General features: G+C 46.6%; 1 protein-coding gene across 9 annotated transcripts in view; it reads left to right on the plus strand.

Annotated features, from left to right (window-relative positions):
• Positions 1-20,020, plus strand: part of GDPD5 (glycerophosphodiester phosphodiesterase domain containing 5) — a 163,127-nt gene extending 143,107 nt beyond the window's left edge. For 7 of the 9 annotated variants that reach the window (XM_084494788.1, XM_084494786.1, XM_084494787.1 and 4 more), the window contains exons 10-16: positions 724-874; positions 2,420-2,638; positions 4,065-4,222; positions 6,148-6,295; positions 9,257-9,339; positions 15,859-15,971; positions 17,280-20,020. In XM_084494788.1, the coding sequence (XP_084350914.1) occupies positions 724-874; positions 2,420-2,638; positions 4,065-4,222; positions 6,148-6,295; positions 9,257-9,339; positions 15,859-15,971; positions 17,280-17,395 (988 nt within the window). In that variant the 3' untranslated portion in view covers positions 17,396-20,020. Of the gene's footprint in view, positions 1-723; positions 875-2,419; positions 2,639-4,064; positions 4,223-6,147; positions 6,296-9,256; positions 9,340-11,934; positions 11,950-15,858; positions 15,972-17,279 lie in introns of all 9 variants that reach the window. The other 2 variants (XM_084494783.1, XM_084494784.1) reach the window with 1 other exon arrangement.
• Positions 20,021-21,881: the final 1,861 nt, after the last annotated feature.

The following is a 21,881-nucleotide window of genomic DNA, read 5'->3' on the forward strand; positions in this document are numbered from 1 at the left end:
GAAAAAGAGGTTGAAGAGCATTTTAGGTTTCCCAGAGCAGCTCTTCTGTAATGACTAGGTGGCTTAAAATAGCATTTGGCTGGTTAGATTCTTCCAAGAGGTGGGCTTTCTTCAAGATGCTTGAACTTAGCTACTCACACAAGCCTGGCTGATTCCTGAAACCCATTTCAAATTGGAAAAGGTTATTTCAGAGCAATTTTGGTAGCTTGGGGCCCTTGAATCATGCTGAAAGCCCATGAACATTAAGTTCCTATGTAGTCTGAGAGCCTTACTCATCATCTGCTATTAAGAATTTGAGAATAGCTTGTGCATGTGTGGATACAGGGTATGGGAATACTGACATTTTTTGTAGCTACAGAAATTGCAGGCATTTTTGGTCAGTTTGAGCATTCAGGGTGGCTGCTCTTGTCCAAGCTACATGAGTCTGGCACTCTAGACATTTCTGAGTCAGAGAAACTTGGGCTGGATTGGGGTTATGCCAGCAATTGAATTAATGCAAACATCTAGAAGATATCTAACTGTTTTTCCCCTCTGGTTGCATCTCATTTCAACTGCTTTTGAGGGGGCTGAGGATGTGTTAAGCTGGTCAGGGTCTTCACAATGACTTTGATGTGGTCCTCAAAGCTGTGGGAGAAGCTGGAGTGTGGGGATGGGCATTTCTCTAGGATGGTTTAAGGGTTGTTCATCTCCACCTGTAACAAGGCCCTCTGTCTGTCCATACAGCTACGATGGAGTGCCATTTCTGATGCACGACAAGACACTCAGGAGAACAACCAACGTGGAAGAAGTATTTCCCGAGAGGGCCTACGAGCTCGCCTCCATGTTCAACTGGACTGACCTGGAAAAGCTCAATGCTGGGGAGTGGTTCCTACGGGTGGGTATGGGTCCTGAAGTCATAACTGTGGGATGAAGCTCATACCTAAACCCACTTTGAGGTGAAGAACAGCTCCTTGATAGAGTGGTCTTAAGTGCAGCTCAACCAAATCTCCATGAACTATTTAATTCTGTCCTCCATCAAATTAATGCTGTCATTTTCTTTGCTGTTTAGAGCATCTTGGTAGGTAATCTGACCCTATCAAATCCAGGAATCTTTTCACTTGGTGGATTTAAATATATATATATATATAAATATATATATATATATTTATATATATATATAAATATATATATATATATTTATACATATATATGTATATGTATATTAACAGGCCTCTGTGGTGTTTGTGCAGTTAATTTTAGGATGTTGGTCTGCTTGTTCATGTTGCAAGCCACAGAGCCTGGCATCCCACCCTTTGCATTCATAGCCTTTTTGGGGCTGAGGAGAATTTGCATAATCTTTCTGTGCCTCTTCCACCACTTGGAAGGAGGGAACCTAATGCCTGGTTGATACCACACAGAGCGTAAAGATCTCTGATCTGATTATAAGGAAAACAGAAGAGAGCATGCCATACCATTCTTTTTTCCTTCATTTGATTTTGGAGACAGTTGTTCTTGGGGGAAAAAACCAAACCAAAACAAAGCACGTTCAGCTTTCAAAGTCTCAAAGAAGAAACTGCTGTGGGATGGGCTGATCCACCTTTTGGTGTGCAGCCAGCTTGCAGGTGGGATTTCTTTCTCTAGCCTGCAGCTGTAACCTTCTTGGAGAGCATTAACTGTGGTCTGGAAGGAGGGCTGCAGCCCTCTGGCACGCTTCTGCAAGCTCAGACAAGGCTTGCTGCAGTGATGTGAGCTCAGATACTGGTTTCATGTCTCTGTTTGAAGCTCCCTGAGTGCTTGCTCAGTGGCAGCCTGAGCCATAGTAGCATCACTGCTGCTCTGATCTGAGCTGGTCTGAAGATGTGTTGGGGGTGTCTGTGTGTTATATCTGCATGTGCTGTTTCACAGAAGCTTGCTGGGGTGACAACGCTGTGAAAATGCCTCTTGTCACATGAGAAGGACCAAGATAGCAGCTGGAAGGCTGCTTTCAGGGGTGTCCTTTGAGCCATAATCATTCCTGAATGTCCATACGTCAGGAGGATCCATCTTCTCCAACATCCCATAGCTCCTCTCTGATCCTCTTAGTTATTTAAAAAAGGAGCTCCTTTTTATTTTTGGATTCTGAAGGATTTTTGGTGAACACACAGTGTGGGAAAGTACATTTTCAGCTTACTCCTTGCCCTAAAACTCTACTCTTCTCCTGGAAAAGTAGGGTGAGGAAAAATAGGGTGACATGCCCAGCTTGCCTTGCTTTCATTAAGACTATGTGACTTACCTGTGGGTGGGGAAACTGAGGCACAGAGAAATGCTCAAGCAGGATGGGCATTGAGTGTAGATATCAGCATCCCCTGCTGTGGCCACAGTGGGGTGGAAAAGGAGTTTCTCCTGGAGATGGAGAGTCCATGCTTTGTGGTGGTAATGCTGGGATGTGCTTTGCTTTCAGAACGACCCTTTCTGGACAGCTGGGTCTCTCTCGAGGTCTGACTACTTGGAAGCTGCCAACCAGTCGGTCTGCAAGCTGGCAGATATGCTGGAGGTGATCAAGGATAACACCTCGCTCATCCTGAACTTTCGGGACCTGCCCCCGGCCCATCCCTACTACAGCACTTACATCAACATCACCCTGAAAACCATCCTGGCGTCAGGAATTCGGCAACAGGCTGTGAGTACTGCGACATTGGTGATGGTTCCAAAATTGTACTCGTTACGGGTTCCCTGCAGCCTTGAGTGCCTCATTTGATCCGTTTGGATGCTTTGTAATTCTATTTGGTGCCAGGAAATTGTATTGGGGAAGACATTACCTCCAGGCCAGTGGTCCCAGAGATGGTGGTAAGCATGGACCTTCAAAAGCCTGGTACCTGATGATGCAGCAAAATGCCCTGGTAGCAAGGAGACTTAAAAATCTTGGGCTGTACTACTGGTAGGATAGCTGGGAGAAGGAGAGATGTGATCATTCCCATTACTCAGAAATCATGTGTCCAGTGTGGGGCTTCCACAAGGAAGATGTTGATAAACTGGGGTCTGTCCTGCAGAGGCCACTGGACTGGCTAGGAGGCTGGATGTTTTTGTAGGGGCTGAGTGAACTGGATCTCTTCATCCTGGAAAAAAAAAATAAAAAGGTTTTGGGAAGGCCTACTAGCAGCTCTCCAGAACCATCAAGAAAGTTGCTGAGAAGTTGGACCCAAACTTCTCCCTGAGCTCCATGTCTGGAGAATGGGAGGTGGTGGTTGTAAATTAAACCAGGGAAAGTTCCTGCTGGATGTAAATAAACTAGTTTTCCCTGCAGTGGCAGGAAAATGTTGAGACAGGGACTCAGAGAGATTGAGGAGCCCCCCAGGTAGATGTGGACTGCTTCAGAGCTGTGTCCTGAGGCTGGTGAGGGAGGTAGCTTGATTATTTCCTCTGTGCCAGTTAGGTGCACCCACGTGTACAGACAGGTTCAGCGCTGACTTGTGCAATGACGGGTCCAGCAGGAAAAGTAGCAAACCGAATTCTCCTGCTGGTCTGATGCTTTAGTAAATGAGTGCTGGTGAGTTATTAAGCATGGGTTAAAGCAAAGCAATGCCCAGTGATGCTCCTGAGATCATCTGGTAGGGCACAGCATGAGCCATAAAACTGTCCTTCTTGGCTCCAGCATCCCCTTTACATCGTGCCCTGGGTTGGGGGTTGGAATAGATGTAGTCCTGATAAACGAGGGTGAATGAAACTGGTCTCAAACATGGGACCGTGGAAGGTTTCTCCTGTGTGTCCTGTCTTGTGCTGTCAGTTTTAGCCTCTGTGCTAAAAAGGGGAGGCAGGTTTTTAGGGGTACACCATAGTCATGAGCCCTTGGCTTGATCTCTTTGTACTTCAACCCTTTTTTCCTCCAAAGCTGTATGTTCCAGTCCTCTGGGCTTGCCAGCTGTCCTGAAATGCATTTATACAGAGATGTGGGAAGCTGTACGCGTCTTCTAGACAATTTATATGACAAATAAAGCAAAGTCTCTTGTGGTTTTGCTTCTGACTCGGTGTAAACTGGCTGTCAGCAGCCCTGCCTGGTGTTCCTCTCATTTTTGCCATAGCCACCCTCTGTCTGTCTGCCTCTGCAGGTGATGTGGCTGCCGGATGCGGAGCGGCAGCTGGTCAGGCAGATTGCTCCGGGATTCCAGCAGACTTCTGGCCTCAAGCTAGACGCAGAACGCATGAGAGAGAAAGGCATCGTGAGGCTCAACCTGCGCTACACCAAGGTCACGAACGAGGATGTCAGGTACGGTCCTCCGTTTGGATGCTCTGACAGCCCGTTTGCACCACAGTGGGTGTCCACAGCTCCTTTCTAACATCGTGCCCTGCACGCATCCCTGGCCCAGCAGCATCTTTCTTGGCAATTCCAGGCCTTGTCTGCATACAGGTATTGTTTCAGATGGACTTGCTGTTAAAAACTTGAGCTGTGCAAGCTTGTCCCTACCCGTTAACTACAAACCAGTCCGTTCCCAGGATCGCACAGCTGACTCATGATGATCAAGTGCACAATGATCCTTTCTGAAACACAAATACATGAACAGTCTGATTCTTATTCCACTGTCATCCTTGGGGAAAAGTGAAGGTGTTCACTTCATTTTCATCCTCATTAGTAGCTGCCCTTTGCTTCTGTGAATCTGCTCCGGAGCTGCTATGACAGAATTTTTGATTAGTCCAACGTCTAAACTTGCTTTTAGAAATTTCTTTCTTACAGAGAATTCACCTGATTTGTTATTTTTTGTCACCTATTTAGACTGGTCAGTTCTCTTATTTAATTAGAGTGGTACACCATGTGCAGCCTTCTTCCTAAGTATATATTTGAGACGTGTAATTTTATCTTGTGGCTTGGCCCTTTTCTAAGAAAAGGGTAGATTGTAGTAGAGCTTTTTTTTCTTATTATTTTTGAGTTTGAATTTATTTCACAAAGAAATATTTGAAAAAAGAAGCATTTTCAGAGGAAATAAGTATTTTTGAAGGAGTTGTCTTATTATATGTTAGGTGCTGGAAGTAGGGAGGAAGAATTGAGCCTGCAGGTCTTTGAGACTGGTCCTATTTAGTGGTCCTGTTTAGTGTAATCTTTCTGTGGCTGCCAGCACTTGGTCTATCTGACCTTAAAATCAAGTCTGTGCTTTACCTCCAGGATAATTCCTGCCTCTTTTCCCCAACTTGTTTGCTTCTTTTCATGGAGAGGACCATATGCCAACTCTCATCTTCCCCACCTCATAAATCCCAAACTCTCATCAATCCCGCCTCAGCTGTCTCCAAAATCAGACCTGCCACCTGAGTGTTTCTGGAACCCTAAAAGCTTTGTGGTGCCTGGTCAAACACCGCTCAAGTCCTGCAGTGCAAGCTGAGTAGGTTCAAAAAGCCCTGGTGTAGCACAGTCTTCTCACCTCAACGTTGCTGTGACCACACTTGAGACTTCCTTAGCCTCCAGAGCAGCTTGATCGTGTGAGCTTTGCTTTGTCCACATTCTGTACAGCTGCTTTCCTCCTCAAAGTGCTTTGGTAGTTACTAAATTGCAAAAGTTAATCTCTGTGCTGTCCATGCCATGGAGACTAGTGATGTTTCTGTTTTGTGGGTAAGGAAAAACAGCAATTTATGCAAATTGCAGGGGTAGAAGGAGTCCGATATCAGCTCCTGATTCACTGCTGATGGCTCCTGTACCCCAGCTTTAAGTTTTTAGCCTCTTACACAAAATGACCTCTGGAGACTGGAAGCTGTAACCTCGCAACTGTCCCCAAAACAAGGGCATAGGAGCTGTAGGAATTGATGCTGCAAACCCAGTCAGTTTTTAATTAAGTAGATTGCCTTTGAAGCGTGACAGGCATCCGAGCCAGATGTTAATTGTACATCAACATGATGAGGTGGTGGTTAGAGAAACATGGTGCATCCATCTTTCACGAGGATATGTCTGAAATGGGCTGTGGCCTTGGGCAGATAGGGGCTGTGGCCTTGGGCAGAGGATAAGAAAGCTTTCAAGTTCAAACCACTCGATTGCAATGCCCTTGGGTTGCTTATGAGGCGACTGTGCCCTATTAAAAACCCATTTCATGCACTTCTAACCCAATAAATCTGGATTTCAGCAGAGCAGCTGGTGTGGGAGCTCTCCTCTTTGAGCTGAGGGTCTGATGCTCACAAGACTCACCCCTCGCCCCATCTGTCTCCTGGCAGGGACTACACCACGGCGAACCTGAGTGTGAATCTCTACACTGTGAACGAGCCCTGGCTGTACTCCATCCTCTGGTGCACTGGTGTCCAGTCGGTCACCTCCGACAGCTCCCACATCCTTCGCAAGGTGCCTTTTCCCATCTGGCTGATGGTAAGCACAAAGGCCAGGAAGGTGCTGGGAGCCTCTGGAGGGAGGGGACACCGTGGAGGGTTGGCCATGAAACACAGCATCCATACAGCCGGGGGGTTTCTCCAAGAAGGTTTACTTGGGTTCAATGTGCTGTTGAGGTTTTTCACCCTCTGTATGCCTGAGACCTGCAAAGGGAGAGGATTAAAGCACCTCTTGCACAACTCCTTCCTTCAGGTGGCCTCGCTTCTCCCCATGCAGGGTTTGGAGTCCTTGGAGAACACAACACACATCCTCTTTAATCCACTCAACTTTTCCATATTCCTCCAATGGGAAAAAAAATAATAATCCAGACCTGCTGCTAGATATGCAGGAGAAGCAGCAAACACGGCTTTGTGTTTTAGGCAAGATGTAGAACTAGGTTTTTCACTGCTTTTAATACCAGATGTGGACAGGTTTACCTCTGGCTATTGCCAGATACCCATCATGTAGCCAACAAACCCTCTGAAATCTCTGCCGGCACTTTGGGTGTCTGAGCCAAACAGAAATATTTGTGCTGGAGCAGAGGGAAAATATCTACATCAAAACATTCCCAAAGCACGAGCTCAGCTATGGAGGCATACATGCATGCGATGGGGCTCTTTTTTTGATAACAGATCCTGATGGGGGTAGGACAGGAGACAGCTGTTTTGCCCACTGTTCTGGCAGATCCCTTGGGAAAAGGGAGGTAAGATGAGCACAAGAAGAAGTTAACAGGCTTTAGTGAGTTATCCACATCTTTAGTGGGAGGTAGGAGCTTAAGGTTATGAACATCTGTGCACAGTGTCCTTAGCCTTAGCTTAACCTTCTGCTTGTGTCTGACTACACAAATTCACACTGGTGTGCGCTGGAAAATTGAAAAAGGTCACCAGTCTGAGGCTGCTGGAAGAAGAGATTATCATTGTCTGAATGCTGCTGCGGCAAACATCTGTCCTCTGCTACAGCTGGCAGGAGCTGTGAGCACATCACTGGCAGCTTTTTGCTGCAAAAGCCTCATTGTCAGAGATGAAATGCAGCTGGTGTAGCTGGAGCCCTCCTCAAAGGGCTCTGCCATTTGCTGGATTTCCAAGTGAGCCCTCTGCTGTGAGCACATACTACCCCTAAATCCTCTGACATGCTGTAGAGGAGGCGTTTGAAAAGCTCAAGCCTGGGGTTCAGACCCCAGCTCGATATTCTCAAAGTGGGTGCCCAGTAGGGTGGCACTCCCTGCTTTTTTGGGGATTCTCCCTCAGATTTGAGCTGCCCTCTGGCTGGTTACGCTGAATTGATGAAGATTTTGAAGGGTTGCAAATGGGAGGGTTTCAGGAATAGGTCTTAAGCCGAGTAAAGACTATTTAAAAAAAAATTAAATATATGGACCCCAAAGGAAGAGTCCTGCCCCAAAATTGTCAACTGTGGGTGACACAGAAAATTCCTGAGCAGATCTTAGTGTGGATGAGGCAGCACAATGAGTTGTCTCTGCATGATAGATGTCTGCTGGCCCATGCTCCCCTCTAAAGAGGTGAGAGCATGTCTTGAGTGCATATCTTTAAACAATAAAAGTAAGTAAATTAAAAAAAAAAAAAAAAAGACAAACAAAATCAAAAAACACCACTTTTCTCTTTTTGACCATATTGAAATTCCAATTTCAATAAACCTGCTCATAAAACCTTGTTTTGGTATCAAATCCTGCTAGCTGTGAGCCTTCTGCAGGACTTTACAGGTATTGCAGATTTTTATTTTTATTTTACTTTTTAAATCATCAACATAGGGTGTTAGAGTTCGCCCAGAAAGTCATGTCTACAAATTGTTTGGGATATATCATCCAACCTTTGACCCACAAAATAACCTGATGTTTGTGTCTTCAGTCGTGGAATGCTGTTGCTTGGATAAATTAAAAATTTAAATGCGTAGGTTTTCTTCTAACCTAGAAGACTCCTGAGTTTTCCTTCAAAACAATTTTAATGGCATTCTTCTGCCAAGAAAATGTGAAATATCAATTTTGCATCTGTTGTTTTAGCAGATGCAGCAAATGTAACATTACAGAGAGATCTTCGTGCGATGTCTACACCCTGCCAAATGTCACCTTTCTGTAATTAAGCTGGGAAACACAAGGATTAAATCTCCATCAGAAGCTTTGGCTAATTAAAGAATTGCCCTGCCAGCTCTGCAGTACATTTTCACAGGGTTACTCGAGACACATAAAGAGGTAGTGACCAGAAATCAAGTTGTTCTCTGCTGGGAGATGGAGGCAGCAGAGCTGATGGCTCCCTATCGGTGTTGCCCATGTCACCCTACTGTTGCATGAGCTCCTCTTTTTGCATTATGTATTTTATTCCTCTAATGAAACATTACTTGTATGTGTTAATGATGGTTGTGATGGATCTGCCTGGTAAGAAACCAGCATCCTGGTTGGAGCCATGTTGTTCAGGCTTGGTCTGGCAAAGCAGAAGTTTGTTGGCTGTTGGTGGTGGCTTAGTGGAAGAAAAAAAAAAAAAAAGCAGATGGAGCCATTGCTCCCAGTGCCCTACAGAACAGAAAATTAGAAATGTATGCTGGTAGTACAGGGACTGTGCTAAACAGCTGATATTAGCACTCAGAATGGACCCTGAATCAGGCAATGTGTAAATTTTTGTTTTCCCACGAGCTTGGGTTTCCACAAAGCCTCTTACCTCACCTAGGGGTACAGCTGAGATAGGAAACTCAACTCCAGTCCACAAAGCTCTGAGAAAACATCAGCACGTGAAAAGAGGCAGAGATTAAAATTGTTCCTTTTTGTGATTCTTCCTGATAACATCACTTTGGGTCATAGGCAAACATTAGAAATGTCATAAACTTTGTGATTTATACGTGACTCCTTCATCTCTGTGCTTTTCTTCCCGCCCTGGTGGTAACTTTAGCAACGTGTGGTCTCCATGTGATTATGCCAAACTTTCAGATGTGCTCCTGTTTTTTTTTGTCTTCCAGCCTCCAGACGAGTACCGCCTAATCTGGATCACTTCTGATCTCATTTCATTTATCATAATTGTAGGAGTTTTTATATTCCAGAAGTAAGTAGCATTGTTATGGCTCAACTCTCGTGTATTTGTGGAGTGTGCTTTCATTGAGAGCGTGGGGTGGAGATGGAAGAGAGGGCTGCAGTGCTCCTCAGGCACTTGGATTGCAAATGCAGGAAAACTGTTTATTGAAACTTCCTACAAAGACTGCAAACAATAAGTCATTCCACTCCTGCGATGACACTGAATTGGGTGAAGTCACTGTTTTTAAGAAGAGTGAGACATCTCACAGTAGGAGTGACAGACTCCTCGCTCCTCTCATAAATGCGTGTGGTAGAGAAACCGTAAATGTTTTCTGGGGAAATGGATTTAAATGCTTTAAAGAAAAAAGAGAATATTATGAGATTCCACAGTTTTTATAATGTAGGCTTTTTTTAGATTTTCTTAATTTATTTGGTTTCCACTTGATGAAGAAATGGAAACGTTTTAAAGCAATGTATTAAGTGATGCAAAGCTGTTATGACTGAACAGATCAAATCAGTTGCTTAGCCTGATGCTTTGAGAAAATTCTTCCATTTTTCAAAGAAAATGGGGAGCAATGAGTGCATGGCAGAAGCCTCTTGTCAGCCCAGGTCACTGAAAACAAAACGTTTTCAGAGCATAGAGCCCAGGAGCAGGGCTAGCTAAGACACTGATAAGTCAGTAGGAGATAAATCAACTTGCTAATGGCAGAGCTGGCCAAACTACCCTCCTCTTGATTATAAGGGAGGAAACCACGGTCTCCTCCCGGTGATGAGCCTTTTCTCCTAGGAGGCATTTTCGCTGTCAGTGATGACAGTGTAATAACCCTCTCTGGGAAAATGCGAGCTCAGGAGGGGGGAGATGTGCTCCCTCCAGCGAGAACAGCAGCCTTCTCCTGGGAAAATGTGTCATTTTGAAATTGCACCCCTCTCTTCCCTCGGCTTTATAATCTCATCTGCTTTAGCATGCACAAACTACTGTCCTAGAGACATCAAGGGGCTTACGCTTTCCTTCCCTCTTGAGCTCCGAAATGCCTTTGTGTCAGGAGTAGCAATTTCATTTCCTTCAGCCTTATGAGCTGGTGATTTTGCTGTCGCATCGTCCCAGATCATCTGCCTGCAGCAATCCCTTTCCCTCCCCAGGGTAGATAATTACCTGGGTAGTTTTGCCATGCTACAGCAGGCTATTGCTCCTGCCAGCACCTGCTATGGGTTTGACTTCAGGCCATATGTCGGCTCTGGTGATAATTGTCCCTCTAAATTCGTGACTTGCACAGTCCCAGACCAGTCACCGATTCCAGCACAGGAAGATAGAATGAGAAACAGATACAGAACCCTCTTCTCCGATTAGATTTACCAACACTTAATGAAACCAATGACCCAAATGAGATTTGCCAATGTGTTTATAATTTTGCTAAGAATGATGGTGATTCAAATTGCGGCCATTTAAACCTTTCCTCCAGAAGGGCAGTGTGGCTGCGTTGTCTGGAAGCTTTCTCCCCCCCTTCAGATTCATCAGCTGGTTTAATGAGAGATTTTCCTACAAGAGATTTCCCTACTCTTCAGGCCCTGTATTTCTCTGCCAGTTACAGAAAGGCAGTGAGGAGTCTGGAGGCAGGGTCTGACGTCTCTCAATGCTCCTCTCTCAAGAGCAGAATTCAAAGGCCAAGGCAATAAGACACTTGAAGTCTTTTGCATCATCTCCCAAAGCTGGTTTTAGCAGGCTTTCTGAATCAGAAGGCCACGGCTGAAGAAATTAGACTGAGTCATACTGCTGAATGTAAGCTGTAGGTCCCAGAGCAGAGTGAGCCGATGCATGCCTGGAGAGCAGAGGTCCCAGCTGTATGGACACTGCACTATCTGGACTCTTCCTCTCTTCACAAGTTGAATTTCTCCCAGCTTGGAGATGGTTTGAAGGAGTAGGGTGAGAGGAAGCAGGGTAAAGGATGGAAGGATTAATATGGCGAGGGTCAAATGTATTCTGTTGGATCTCTGCCTTGGGACAGCCCAACCCCAAGTTAGCAGAATCAGGGAGAAACTCTAGTACCAGAAATTGCATTTTCTACAGCAAGGCTTGCTCTTTTGAGAGCTCCTGCTTTGTGCATCCCGGCTAGGAGACCCCCATCTCCCTGCTGTTCACGGCTTCTCCACCACGCAGACGAATGGGTAGCAGCATGGAGGATAAACCAAAACTAAGCTGCAGCAGAACTGCCCAGCTACCTGCTGACGTGGCTCAGCTCCAAGAAGCAGGGCTCGACGTTTGGCCTCCAATGTGTCGTGGTGTGGTTTAGTTTGGTTTTCTGAAGCCCTCTTTTTGGGGCAAAACGGAGCCGCTTCCTTCACGTGAGGGACGAGGGGGTGGGTGGGAACAGAGGCACCGCTTCGATGTGCTCGTCGTCTCCTCTCCGCATGGCTTCTCTCTCCTCCGTAGCCACGGGCAGGGGTTGCTCCTGCTCTTAAGCTTCAGCTCTGGTGACAGGATCCTGGCAGCCTCTCCAGAGGGGGAAATACCGAGCGTGATGACTTCTAACCAATCTCTTTTGCCTCTTTGCCTTGTTTATTTTCTTACTGCTCTGACTGTTGTGCATGTTCCTCCTCTTTCTCTCTGCTGCATTCTGGCATCTCACAGCTATCACATGATCAGGTAATTCTGGTGCTTTCTTCCTCTTTCTCTTTTTCATTCAACCTTCCTTTCTCTCTTTCTTTCTCCCTCTCTGCTACGGCTTCACTGCAGAAGGACAGTGCGGGGCGCAGCTTTTTTGGGATTCTTTCAAACATCTGGCTTCAGAGGGGGACCAGGAGGGTCTGAACATGGTCCATAGCCGTGAGCACCACAGGAGCCTGATGCTGAAGCTGGTGGATGTTTTGAAGGCAATCTGACCTTTTGTTGCGGTGATCCAAGTCACTGCCTTTTAAAACAACCCTGATTCTGAGCTCCTGCGGTGTGTTGAAATTGGGAAATTCCCAGTGGAGATAGTGCTTTCTCCATGGAATTAATCTCACTGCAAAATATCTCCCTCCTTTCTGCATTTACCAGAGGTTTTTAAGACAAACCTCTTCTAGGTTGGCCAACTCTATAGAGGAAAAAATAAAACTTTATATGAAGTATCACTTCTCCAGCCCTGGCAATGAATGAATAGGGCTAATATCTGACAAGATTTGGCTCAGCAATTGCTGTACTCATTGAGTCTCTTCCCAGCCACACCACTATGAAACTGGAAGAAATACAGTATGAAAATGAAAATAGTGCTGCAGCCAGGAATGGGATGAGCCTGGGATGTTGAAGTGCCATCAGTTGGACACCCAGATTTCTCCTTGCATTGGCTGTTTTCTCCCCAGTAGTTTTTATCCCACTGGAGGGAAGCGCTGCCGCCTTTCTGCAGTAAAGCCTTTACCACGTCCGTCCTCGGACCAAACTCTTCACGCGTTACCTTCTCCATTCCTTCCGCTTTGTGCCATGGGGTTGTATTTCTGAGGGCTGGCTACTCCCTAGGTGTGCTTAGCCCTCCCCTCTTCCCCTGCCCACCCACTGCCTTGGGGTTTGGGGTTGGCCAGCTGGAAGCATTGCCTGCTCCTCGAGGTACCTTGGACTTGTGGCGTTGCGTCCTCGCGTCACCTCCCTGAGATGGGGCCAGGCTGAGCCCTCCAGCGGTGCAGGGAGGTTGGGTGTTTGCCTCCTGCCACCTCCCCATTGCTTTTTTCATGGGGGTAGGGAGAGGAGAGAGGCATGGAGGAGTGGGGCAGGCTTTAGAGAAGAGCTGTAGCAGGATGGGGATGTGCCGTTGTGGCTGGCTTGGCTCTTTGCTCCCTTCCATTTTATCACCTTGGCACCAATCACCTCTATTTTCCTCCCAGTCTGCCATTTCCCATCTCCTTCCCCTGCCATTTCTCCTCCAACCCAACGGCCCCGGTGGTGGCCCTAACACTCTGTGTGCTGTCTCTGTGTTGTTGTCCCAGTATTTTTTAGTCTGTTCCCACCCCGTGTCCGTCTGGTCTGCTTTGTTGCCAACCTCCCAGAACAAGACCTCCCTGCAGTCTGGCTGGCACAACGAGCCCCTCTCTGGGCTGCCCTTTTTGCACACTGCTGTCCTAACTGTGGCCGATCACAACAGAGTCCAAGGGGGTAGGAGAGGTGTTATTTTCTATTAAACAAGCTTTCTGGCATCCCAACTCTACTGAGCACAGCAGCAAGTGTTTCATATGGTATAGTTGGAGTTGCATCATGGTTAAATGCCGATGGCTTCTCTGCTAAGAGGGTATTTAAAAAATGGGGGTGGCTACTGAAAGCTTGGCTTACTGTTGTAGCTGCCAGCGGTCCCATGCAGAAGCTAAAAGAGTAATTGCATGACCCCTGCAAATTTGGGCTGGTTTTGGTGTTGTGCCTTGGGTGGGTCCCATTTGAAAACACATACCTGCTGTGAGCTGCTCCTCTTACCCAGCACTGAAATTCTCACCTGGATGCCCAAGAAATCCTGGCTGGATCTGCTGTCACCCTCTACTAGCCCAGTAAAAGGCCCTCGGATTTTGGGAGTGAGGACTTGGGATTCCTGGGGTCCCTCTGTTCCAGCTCAGGTTGCAAAGACATTGCCCAGAGAAGTGGTGCAAGAGCTGTTGGAGAGCCTGAGTTGGGATATCCCGTTTGGAGCTAAGAGAGGAAAGATTTGTTGACAGAGCCTTGAGGTTATATGGATGGAAAACTCAATTTGAAACCTTCTTAGCTTATTCAAGCAGAGCAGTGCACTCCTGCAAAAGTTGCAGGCCCCTCGCGCACGTTTAGCTGGCCTGGGTCTGACCACAGCCACCACGTGAGATGGGGAGCAGAGGGCAGTAGTCTTTCTTCTTGGCAAGAGGTTTCAGAAAAGGACCCTGCAGCCCTTTGCGGCTGGGCTGTCCAGGCCCCAAAATGGCCCATGCCCTCCATGGGATGTGTAGGATCTGGGGGCAAGAGATGGTTGTGCCTCTTGGCCATGCAATGCATCAGGATTTTCATCATTAGGCTGTTGTGGGCATGGAGAAGACGTACAGCAATGTTTTGGTTTGATTGTGGAATGTCTTATCCTGTGAGATCCTGTGCACGTATTGATTTTAGGATCTGCCTATGTGGGACATTAAGGGCAGAAATGATCATCTTCTAAGTAAGAGCAGCTCAGCTTAGATGAAAAAGAAAAATGTTTTAAGTTTTGTAATGCTTTAATGTCTTCTCCACTGCGTGCTTCTATGTTGCTTCTGTCCATGGGCCCGTGCGTGGTGCAGTGTTGCCATCCCAGCAGCCACCTTCATCTGTACCTCAGTTATAGCCTGACAGTCACCTGCTGAGATTTGGGAAAAAGAGGGAAAACAGAGGGAATGAGCACCAGCTAGGTTTGGAAGAGCTGCAGAACCTCATCTGTGGGTGTTGCTTTGTCAGGCTGAGATTTGGGGGGTGCTCCTCAGGTTTTCTGCCCCCGGAATGGGGAGGAGGTTATGCATTTAAGAGAAGGCAGCCGTCACCCCAAACCAGAAAAATCACATTCTCCTGAGTGGGTAAGCCACTAGATGGTGCCAGAAGATCAGAAACCCCATAAACCACCGTAAATCTCTGCTGTTTTTCCATCAAATAGTTTTGTTACATCCCTGGTTCTGGCAGGGAGAATGGGAATAACTGAAAGCCTTCCTCTCTGGGCAGGAGATAGGGAGAATTGGTGGGTTTGGGGCCACGAAAGCCCACCAAGCCCTGCTTTTCCCCTGTTTGCAGTAGCCTGCCTTTCTCTCTTAATGCCAGCAGCTCTGCAGCTGAGGTTCTGTGATCCAGGGAAGCTCCCAGGATGAAAAAGAGGTTTAAAAGGAAAATCCTATGACTCGGCCTTGCTGCAATCGCTTATTACTAGCATCAGTCAGTTTATTTATATGCATTCAGTAATTAGAATAAAAGCCTGGCTGACTTTAATGGGGAGCCAGGTTCCCATCAGCCTCATTGTATTCATGAAGTTTTGTTTTTATAAGAAGTCTGCGTTTTGGGTAAAAGCCTGTAAGCAAAGACCTGGCGTTTGGGAAGGCAAGTGGGAGAAATTATGATCAGAGGCATTGTTTGTGACAGCTACCTGTGTTGAGACTGCTTTGAGTTCCCTTCAGAGCATCTTGTGGTGATGTCTCAGGCTTGAGACGTTTATTTGACTTTGAGCTCTCTTCTCCTACAAGCGTGAGGGTGCCACATAGTGAGGAAAAGGTTCTGGTTTCTTTACTTGGCTTGGTCTCTGTTCCCTATTTCCAACCCTAAGAATCAAAATAGTTCACCCCTACAGGGCAGTTGGGTATCTGATGTGGTCCTCGGTGAAATTAATGCAATTAGGATGCTCAAGGTGGTTAGAGATGACCAGTTTTTATGTCTGTACCCTCCCTGAGATAACACACTCATCTCCAAACATCTTCCTATCATGCGGGGTTGTGTAGGCACCAGGGCAGGAAGGCATGAGGGTCTTTGGGACTTGGTCTCCCCAGTGTTGGTGGCCACTTGCTTGGAGAGGACGCTCCTGGGGCTGAGGACTCCAGCCCCTGATAACCCCTTCTCTTGCAGGTGGCGTTTAGGAAGCATCAGGACCTACAACCCGGAGCAGATCATGCTCAGTGCTGCTGTCCGCCGGTCCAGCCGGGATGTCAAGATCATGAAGGAGAAGCTGATCTTCTCGGGTATGAATGGGGCCGGTCGCACGAAGCTATTTGCTCCATCCTACAGCTGCTACCTGTTGGAGGAGAGATGGTTTTGATATGGGTGTCATCTCCCACAGCTGGGACAGGGCAGCTGGACCGATCCAGCTGCACTGAACCACTTGTGGGACATGGTCCTGCCTCACCCATCCCAAAATGTTCCAGGCCTGAGCACCGATTTGCTCATAAATCCTGCTTTTAACTTCCCAAGCTGTGCTATGCAGCTGTCTTACGCTGTCTCACATCTCCTCTCTTAATTGCCAACAGTGTCAAAACTGTAAATTAAAGCAGTGCTGTGAGTTGCTGCAGATAATGTTGACGAGTTTGAGGTAGACCTGGATCCCTGTCATCCTCCCAGCCTTTCTGTGTTAGTGTATGCTGGCTTCCTCTCAATGATCCAGCCTCCAAGAAAGATCTCAAAAATGTGTACAAAGAAAGAAATGTTTAGCTTTAAAAGATTAAAGTTGGCACATGAAGCTGGAGAGCTCACATTAGGAGGGATGTGAATATAAATTGCCCCTGGAGCTCTGTTGTTGGTGTTCATTCCTCGTATCAGGGGCTAGAGACCTCCAACAGGGATCAGGGTTTATTGTCCTGGATGTACACACACACAGCCAAAAAGACAACTCTTGCTTCAAAGAACTTATTGTGGGCACGGCAAGCCTGATTCTGCCCTCCAGAAACAGTCAAAATGGGGAATAAATCCAGGGAAACCAGAGTGAGAAAGCAGTGGGTCATAGCAAAATTAACTATTTCCACTATTTTCTAGACGTAAACTGTCTTCGATACAAACCACCCTGTGAGGTAGGGGATCTTGTTAAGGATTTGTGCCTCTGAAACAAATGGTTTTGCTTAGGGTTGGAGTTTAACTATTAGAACATTGATGGGGGCATGGTTTTCCCAGTGAAACCAGTGACTACTGGAGTCTCCCCAGTTCTAGAAGAGTGGCTGGGGTAGGGATTAAGTTTGAGTATCTTGCATCCTCATCTCCAAAGGCAAGTAATTCAGTCTGTGGCATAGCATCACTTATATGGGGGGTTCCAGTTTTGCTTCTGATATTGACAGGACACTCAGGGTCTGAAATTTAGAGGTGAGCCAAAATTTGGGGGCAGATCGTATTCACAACTGGTTTAAAATGGTGGCAATGTCACTAAAGCCAGGGATTAAATCCCTGTAGGATCAGACAGACCTCATGTGCTGGCTGCTCGATGCCTGTTCCCTCAACCACGAGCTTTCTCCTGGGTCTTTGCACCCCTGTGACGATGCCCTCTCCTTCTTTACCCTCCCCAGAGATCAACAACGGCGTGGAGACCACGGACGAGCTGTCCCTCTGCTCCGAGAATGGCTACGCCAACGAGATGGTCACCCCCACGGATCACCGGGACACCAAGCTGCGGATGAACTGAGGGGCTTCCAGCCCAAGCCCACGGGTGGCCAACCCCACGTTCGCTCCGGCAACGAGAGCCGTACTCTCCTGCTGGCCATGGGACGGGACTTTGAAGGAACTGCTGGCTGGGCAGCTCGCCCCTTCCCATTCCACCATCAGTGGCTGCTCCACCTCCCTGGTTGCGAGGTTGGGGGGGCTTTTGTTTTTTGTAAATATGTAAAAAAAAAAAAAAAAAAAAAAAAAAAAAAATCCGAATTTTGTCTTTTTTTGGTGTAATTTTTCCAGGGCATGAGTGGAAATACCACGTTCATTAAATCCTCTACCCTTATGGCTGAAGTTATTTGAATTTTGATGTGACAGCCTGAGTCCCAGGGGGGCGCTGGGACAGCTCTCCCCACCCTGCTCCATTCCTTCCCTCGGTGCAGCGACGGTGTAGCTGAATTGTTTAAACCGTATGTTGTGAAGTTCTTGTGAAATGTCACTTTTGTTCTGTTTTCCTTGTTTTTCTTTCTTTCTTTTTTTTTTTTTTTTTTTGTTTGTTCCCTTTCCTCTCCACCTTCCTGGGCAATGAAGTTTTAGCTCTAATTTAACTGTTTGGAGGAGAGAAGCTTTCCTAGGAGAGGAGACTGCTCTTCCCTGCAGAAGCTCAGAGCTGGGGAAGGAGCTGCACTGGCTCAGTCACTTGGGCACCTTCTCCCCATCCTGTCCCCCTTCCCAAAACCCTGGATGTTCACGAAGAATGGCCTTGAGATGTTCTGCTGTAGTCTGAAGGCAAACCCTGTGTGGCAGCTGAAGCTTGGCCTCTGCTGGCAGCAATGCTTGGATTTTGTCCTTGCTCTTTCTATCTTCATGAGTTGGGCTCTGTTGGCAGCCCAGATGGCTTGCAAAAAGCAACGCCACGGGCACCATCACCCCTCACGTCTGGCTAAAGTGCCTGCCACTCCAAGTGGTGTCTGCAGATGCTCCTTGCTTCGCCATACAGGAAGAAGGGGTGGTGATGGTGCAGTGTCAGCCCCTCCGTGCCAAGCAGATGCCCGTGCATGAAGGAGTTGTAAATAGTCTGGAAGGCGAAGCAGCCCAGGAGAGTAATTTATTCCTGCAAGGAGACTTTTCCTCCTTGCTTCAAAAGCAGGATCTCTAAAGCTGCGTGTTGGTGTCCTCCAACGGAGTGATGTTTTTTTTTTTTTGCAGCAGCAGATGCTGACAAGCTGACAACAGAGAGCTCTCAGCAGTGTGTTTCCAATAGAAAAGGCTTTAAACCAAAATCCTAGATGAGAGATTTAAGCAAATAAAAGCTCAGAAACCAAGTAGATGGCAGTTACATTTCATCCCCTCCCTGAAACAGCCCGCAGCCAGCCCAAGGGCAGGCTCAGCTCGCTAGAGGAGCCTGGTTTTGGGTCACTGCTGTTCACACAGAGCTGGTTCCCAAGGCAGCTGAAGCCATCCCGAAGGCTGCTGGTGATGTGAATGGGGCTTGGCTCCGTCCCCGCAGCCTTCTGCTGCTGGGTCGCTCCCTGCCTCGCTGGATCTCGGTCGACACAACGTGCAAAGTGGGAAATCCCATTGAGCACGAGCTTCCTTTGAAGCCCTGAAAATGCCAGGACCATGAAAGTCGTTTCCCGTGGAGGGGACAGGAGCCAAAGCTCAGTCTTTGGGCTCTGGCTGAGCTGGGCTGCAAAGCCCTTCAGCGGCTGGGAGAAGTCCCCTTGCAGAAAAAGAAGGGAGGTTTGGGGATGCTGATGTACGTCACGTTCAACACCTAAAGCCAAGAGAAAAGCCGGAAAAAAAAGCCTCAATAAACAGCTTTGAGCAGTTTGTTCTTGTTTTGGCAGTACTGAACTACTTTTTTTTTTTTTAGTTTATAGAAGTAGTGTTCTGAAGCACCAAAGTTTTGGGTTCAGTGTGTAAGAAATGGGGATGAAAGTGGCAATCTTAGTTGTAGAAAAGAAGGCGTGTCAAAGTAATGTAAGAAAATACTCCTATAATGCAAGTAAAATCTGAATTGCGCTGCTTAGGAGATGCCTACTAAAGCATCACAAACTGAGTTTAATTTATTTGCATTTACCCTGTTTTTTATGAATGTAGGTGGAACAAGCCCATGGTCCATGCGCCCTCTTACCTTCCCCAAATGCTGTTCTCCTATATGGTACTCTCTCGAGTCTGTGAAACATAGTTGTGTTTTTTTTGTTTTTTTTTTTTTCCTCCAGAATTGCAAATTTTGGTGGATTTGAAGGCTTTTGAGAACAACGTTGCTTCTCCCTTTAATGCGGTTGTTGTATTGAAACATTCCTGGTGGATTGTCATTGCCAAGTGAGAGATGTTAAATCTCGGCACCTGTCGATAATCACCTGCATGTTCTGTTTTTATCCTTGGAGATGACTTTATTGAAAGGTGAAGTGCTTAAAAAGCTTGGAAGTGTTAAAAAGCAATCCAGCAAAGAGTTGTTGTTTCCACAATTCATTTTTTTAATGATGAGACCCGAACTTTACGCGTGATGCACTGACTGTTACCGTTATCGTCCTGAAGATTTGCTACTTTTTTTTTTTTTTTTTTTAAAGGATGATACTTTTTTGATGAAAATAGAGCTAGACCAAAATGAACTCTGCGATCCTCTGTGAAATAAACTGTCAGTATTCCCCTGCCAGTCTGTAGTGCTGTCGTGTGTTCTGCAAAATGGTGGTGCCTTGCTCTTCTTGCGTTGATCTCCGTGGCTCTGCATTTTTATGCATTGTGGGGGGAACCTTGTGGTCTGAGCAGGGGGAGGGTTGGAGACCCATCCTTCTTGAGATCAACTGTGCTGCATCCTCTCTCCCATCCAGATTTTATGAGACAGCAGCTGATAAGCAGGCAAGTGGAGAAGAAGTGACTCTGCAGGCCTGAATCTTGAATGATAACTGGAATAATTGCTTGGTGCTTGTGGCTGTGTGGGGACAATGATGCGCCCATATAAGAGCTCTGGCCGCAGTTGTCAGCCAAACGAACGGGAAGCAATTTATTTCTAACAAACTTTATGCAAGTCATCGCCCCAGGGTGCTGTGGAGGCCAAAAACCAAGAGCACGTTCAAAGAGGAGTAAATGGCTCGTACATCCATTAGCACTTATTAAACACAGCAGTCCGGATGCAAGATCCAGCTTGAGAAGACCCTGAGCAGTCGTTTGCTAAATGCGTATGTTAAGGGAAAGGCTTGCTTTGTGCTTGCTCTCCTTCTTATTCCTAACCCCCGGATCTGCTCCCAGCTGCAAACGGCGGAGGGTGCTTTGGGTTAGGAGGGGATCTCGTCTGGGCCAGCCTGGGATTGTTCTTTGTTAAGCAGCTGTTTTCTCCAGGCCATGAATAGCTGCATTTAAGGGATAGATGAAAGGGATTAAAGTAAATACAGCACTATCTCATTGGTTGGTGATGGGTAGGCAGTACTGTGTCGAGGATTTGACTGGCTCGGGGAATACCATTTGAGTGTTAAAAATGAACTAGCCCCAGGGGACAGGGCGTATCCAGGGTATATATATCAGGTGGACAACTGATATCCACATTATGGAATAATCCAAAATGGGGGGCTGTCACTGCTGTACCCTGCGGAGAGATACTGAAACCTTGGAGGAAGAAAAATGAGAGTCGTGGACTCTGTTATTCAAACAAAAGAGCTGAGGATTGGGCGCTGGCTCTAAGCCCGAATGGCTTGGGACAGCCAACATTGTGCTATTTAACTCTTTCTTCCTAAAACTGCCCTCGTTTGTAAGAGCTTAGGGGTACAGCTGGGATAGTTCTCAGAGCATCTGGGAACCATTCCAGCACTTCACATTTGCTGGTAGAGCTGCAGCCCCGGGGTCTGGGAGGCGATACCCTTGTGACCATGCCCTAGGTCTGCATGGGTATCTGCAATCAGAAGGACCTCTTCTATCTCTGTTAAAACCTTCATGGGATGCAGTGGCTCAGAGTTTGTGAGGTTCAAACTGGGTACAAAAAGCCCAGCTGTGATGTGAGCAGCTGCAGTGGCACAGGGTCTTCTTTCTTCTTTCTTCTTTCTTCTTCCTTCTTCCTTCTTCCTTCTTCCTTCTTCCTTCTTCCTTCTTTCCTCTTTCCTCTTTCCTCTTTCTTTCTTCTTCTTTCTTTTTTCTTTTCTTCCCTTTTTCTTCTTTTTTTTTTTCTTCCCCTTTTCTTTTCTTCTTTCTTCTTTCTTCTTTCTTCTTTCTTCTTTCTTCTTTCTTCTTTCTTCTTTCTTCTTTCTCCTTTCTTCTTTCTTCTTTCTTCTTTTCTTCTTTCTTCTTCTTTCTTCTTTCTTCTTTCTTCTTTCTTCTTTCTTCTTTCTTCTTTCTTCTTTCTTCTTTCTTCTTTCTTTTCTTTTCTCTTCTTTCCTCTTTCCTCTTTCCTCTTTCCTCTTTCCTCTTTCCTCTTTCCTCCCCTTTTTTCTTCCCTTTTTCTTCTTTCTTTTTTCTTCCCCTTTTCTTCTTTCTTCTTCTTCCTTCTTCTTCCTTCTTCTTCCTTCTTCTTCCTTCTTCTTCCTTCT

The sequence above is a fragment of the Aythya ferina genome, assembly GCF_964211825.1.
Source record: "Aythya ferina genome assembly, chromosome: 1".
Lineage (NCBI taxonomy): Eukaryota > Metazoa > Chordata > Aves > Anseriformes > Anatidae > Aythya > Aythya ferina.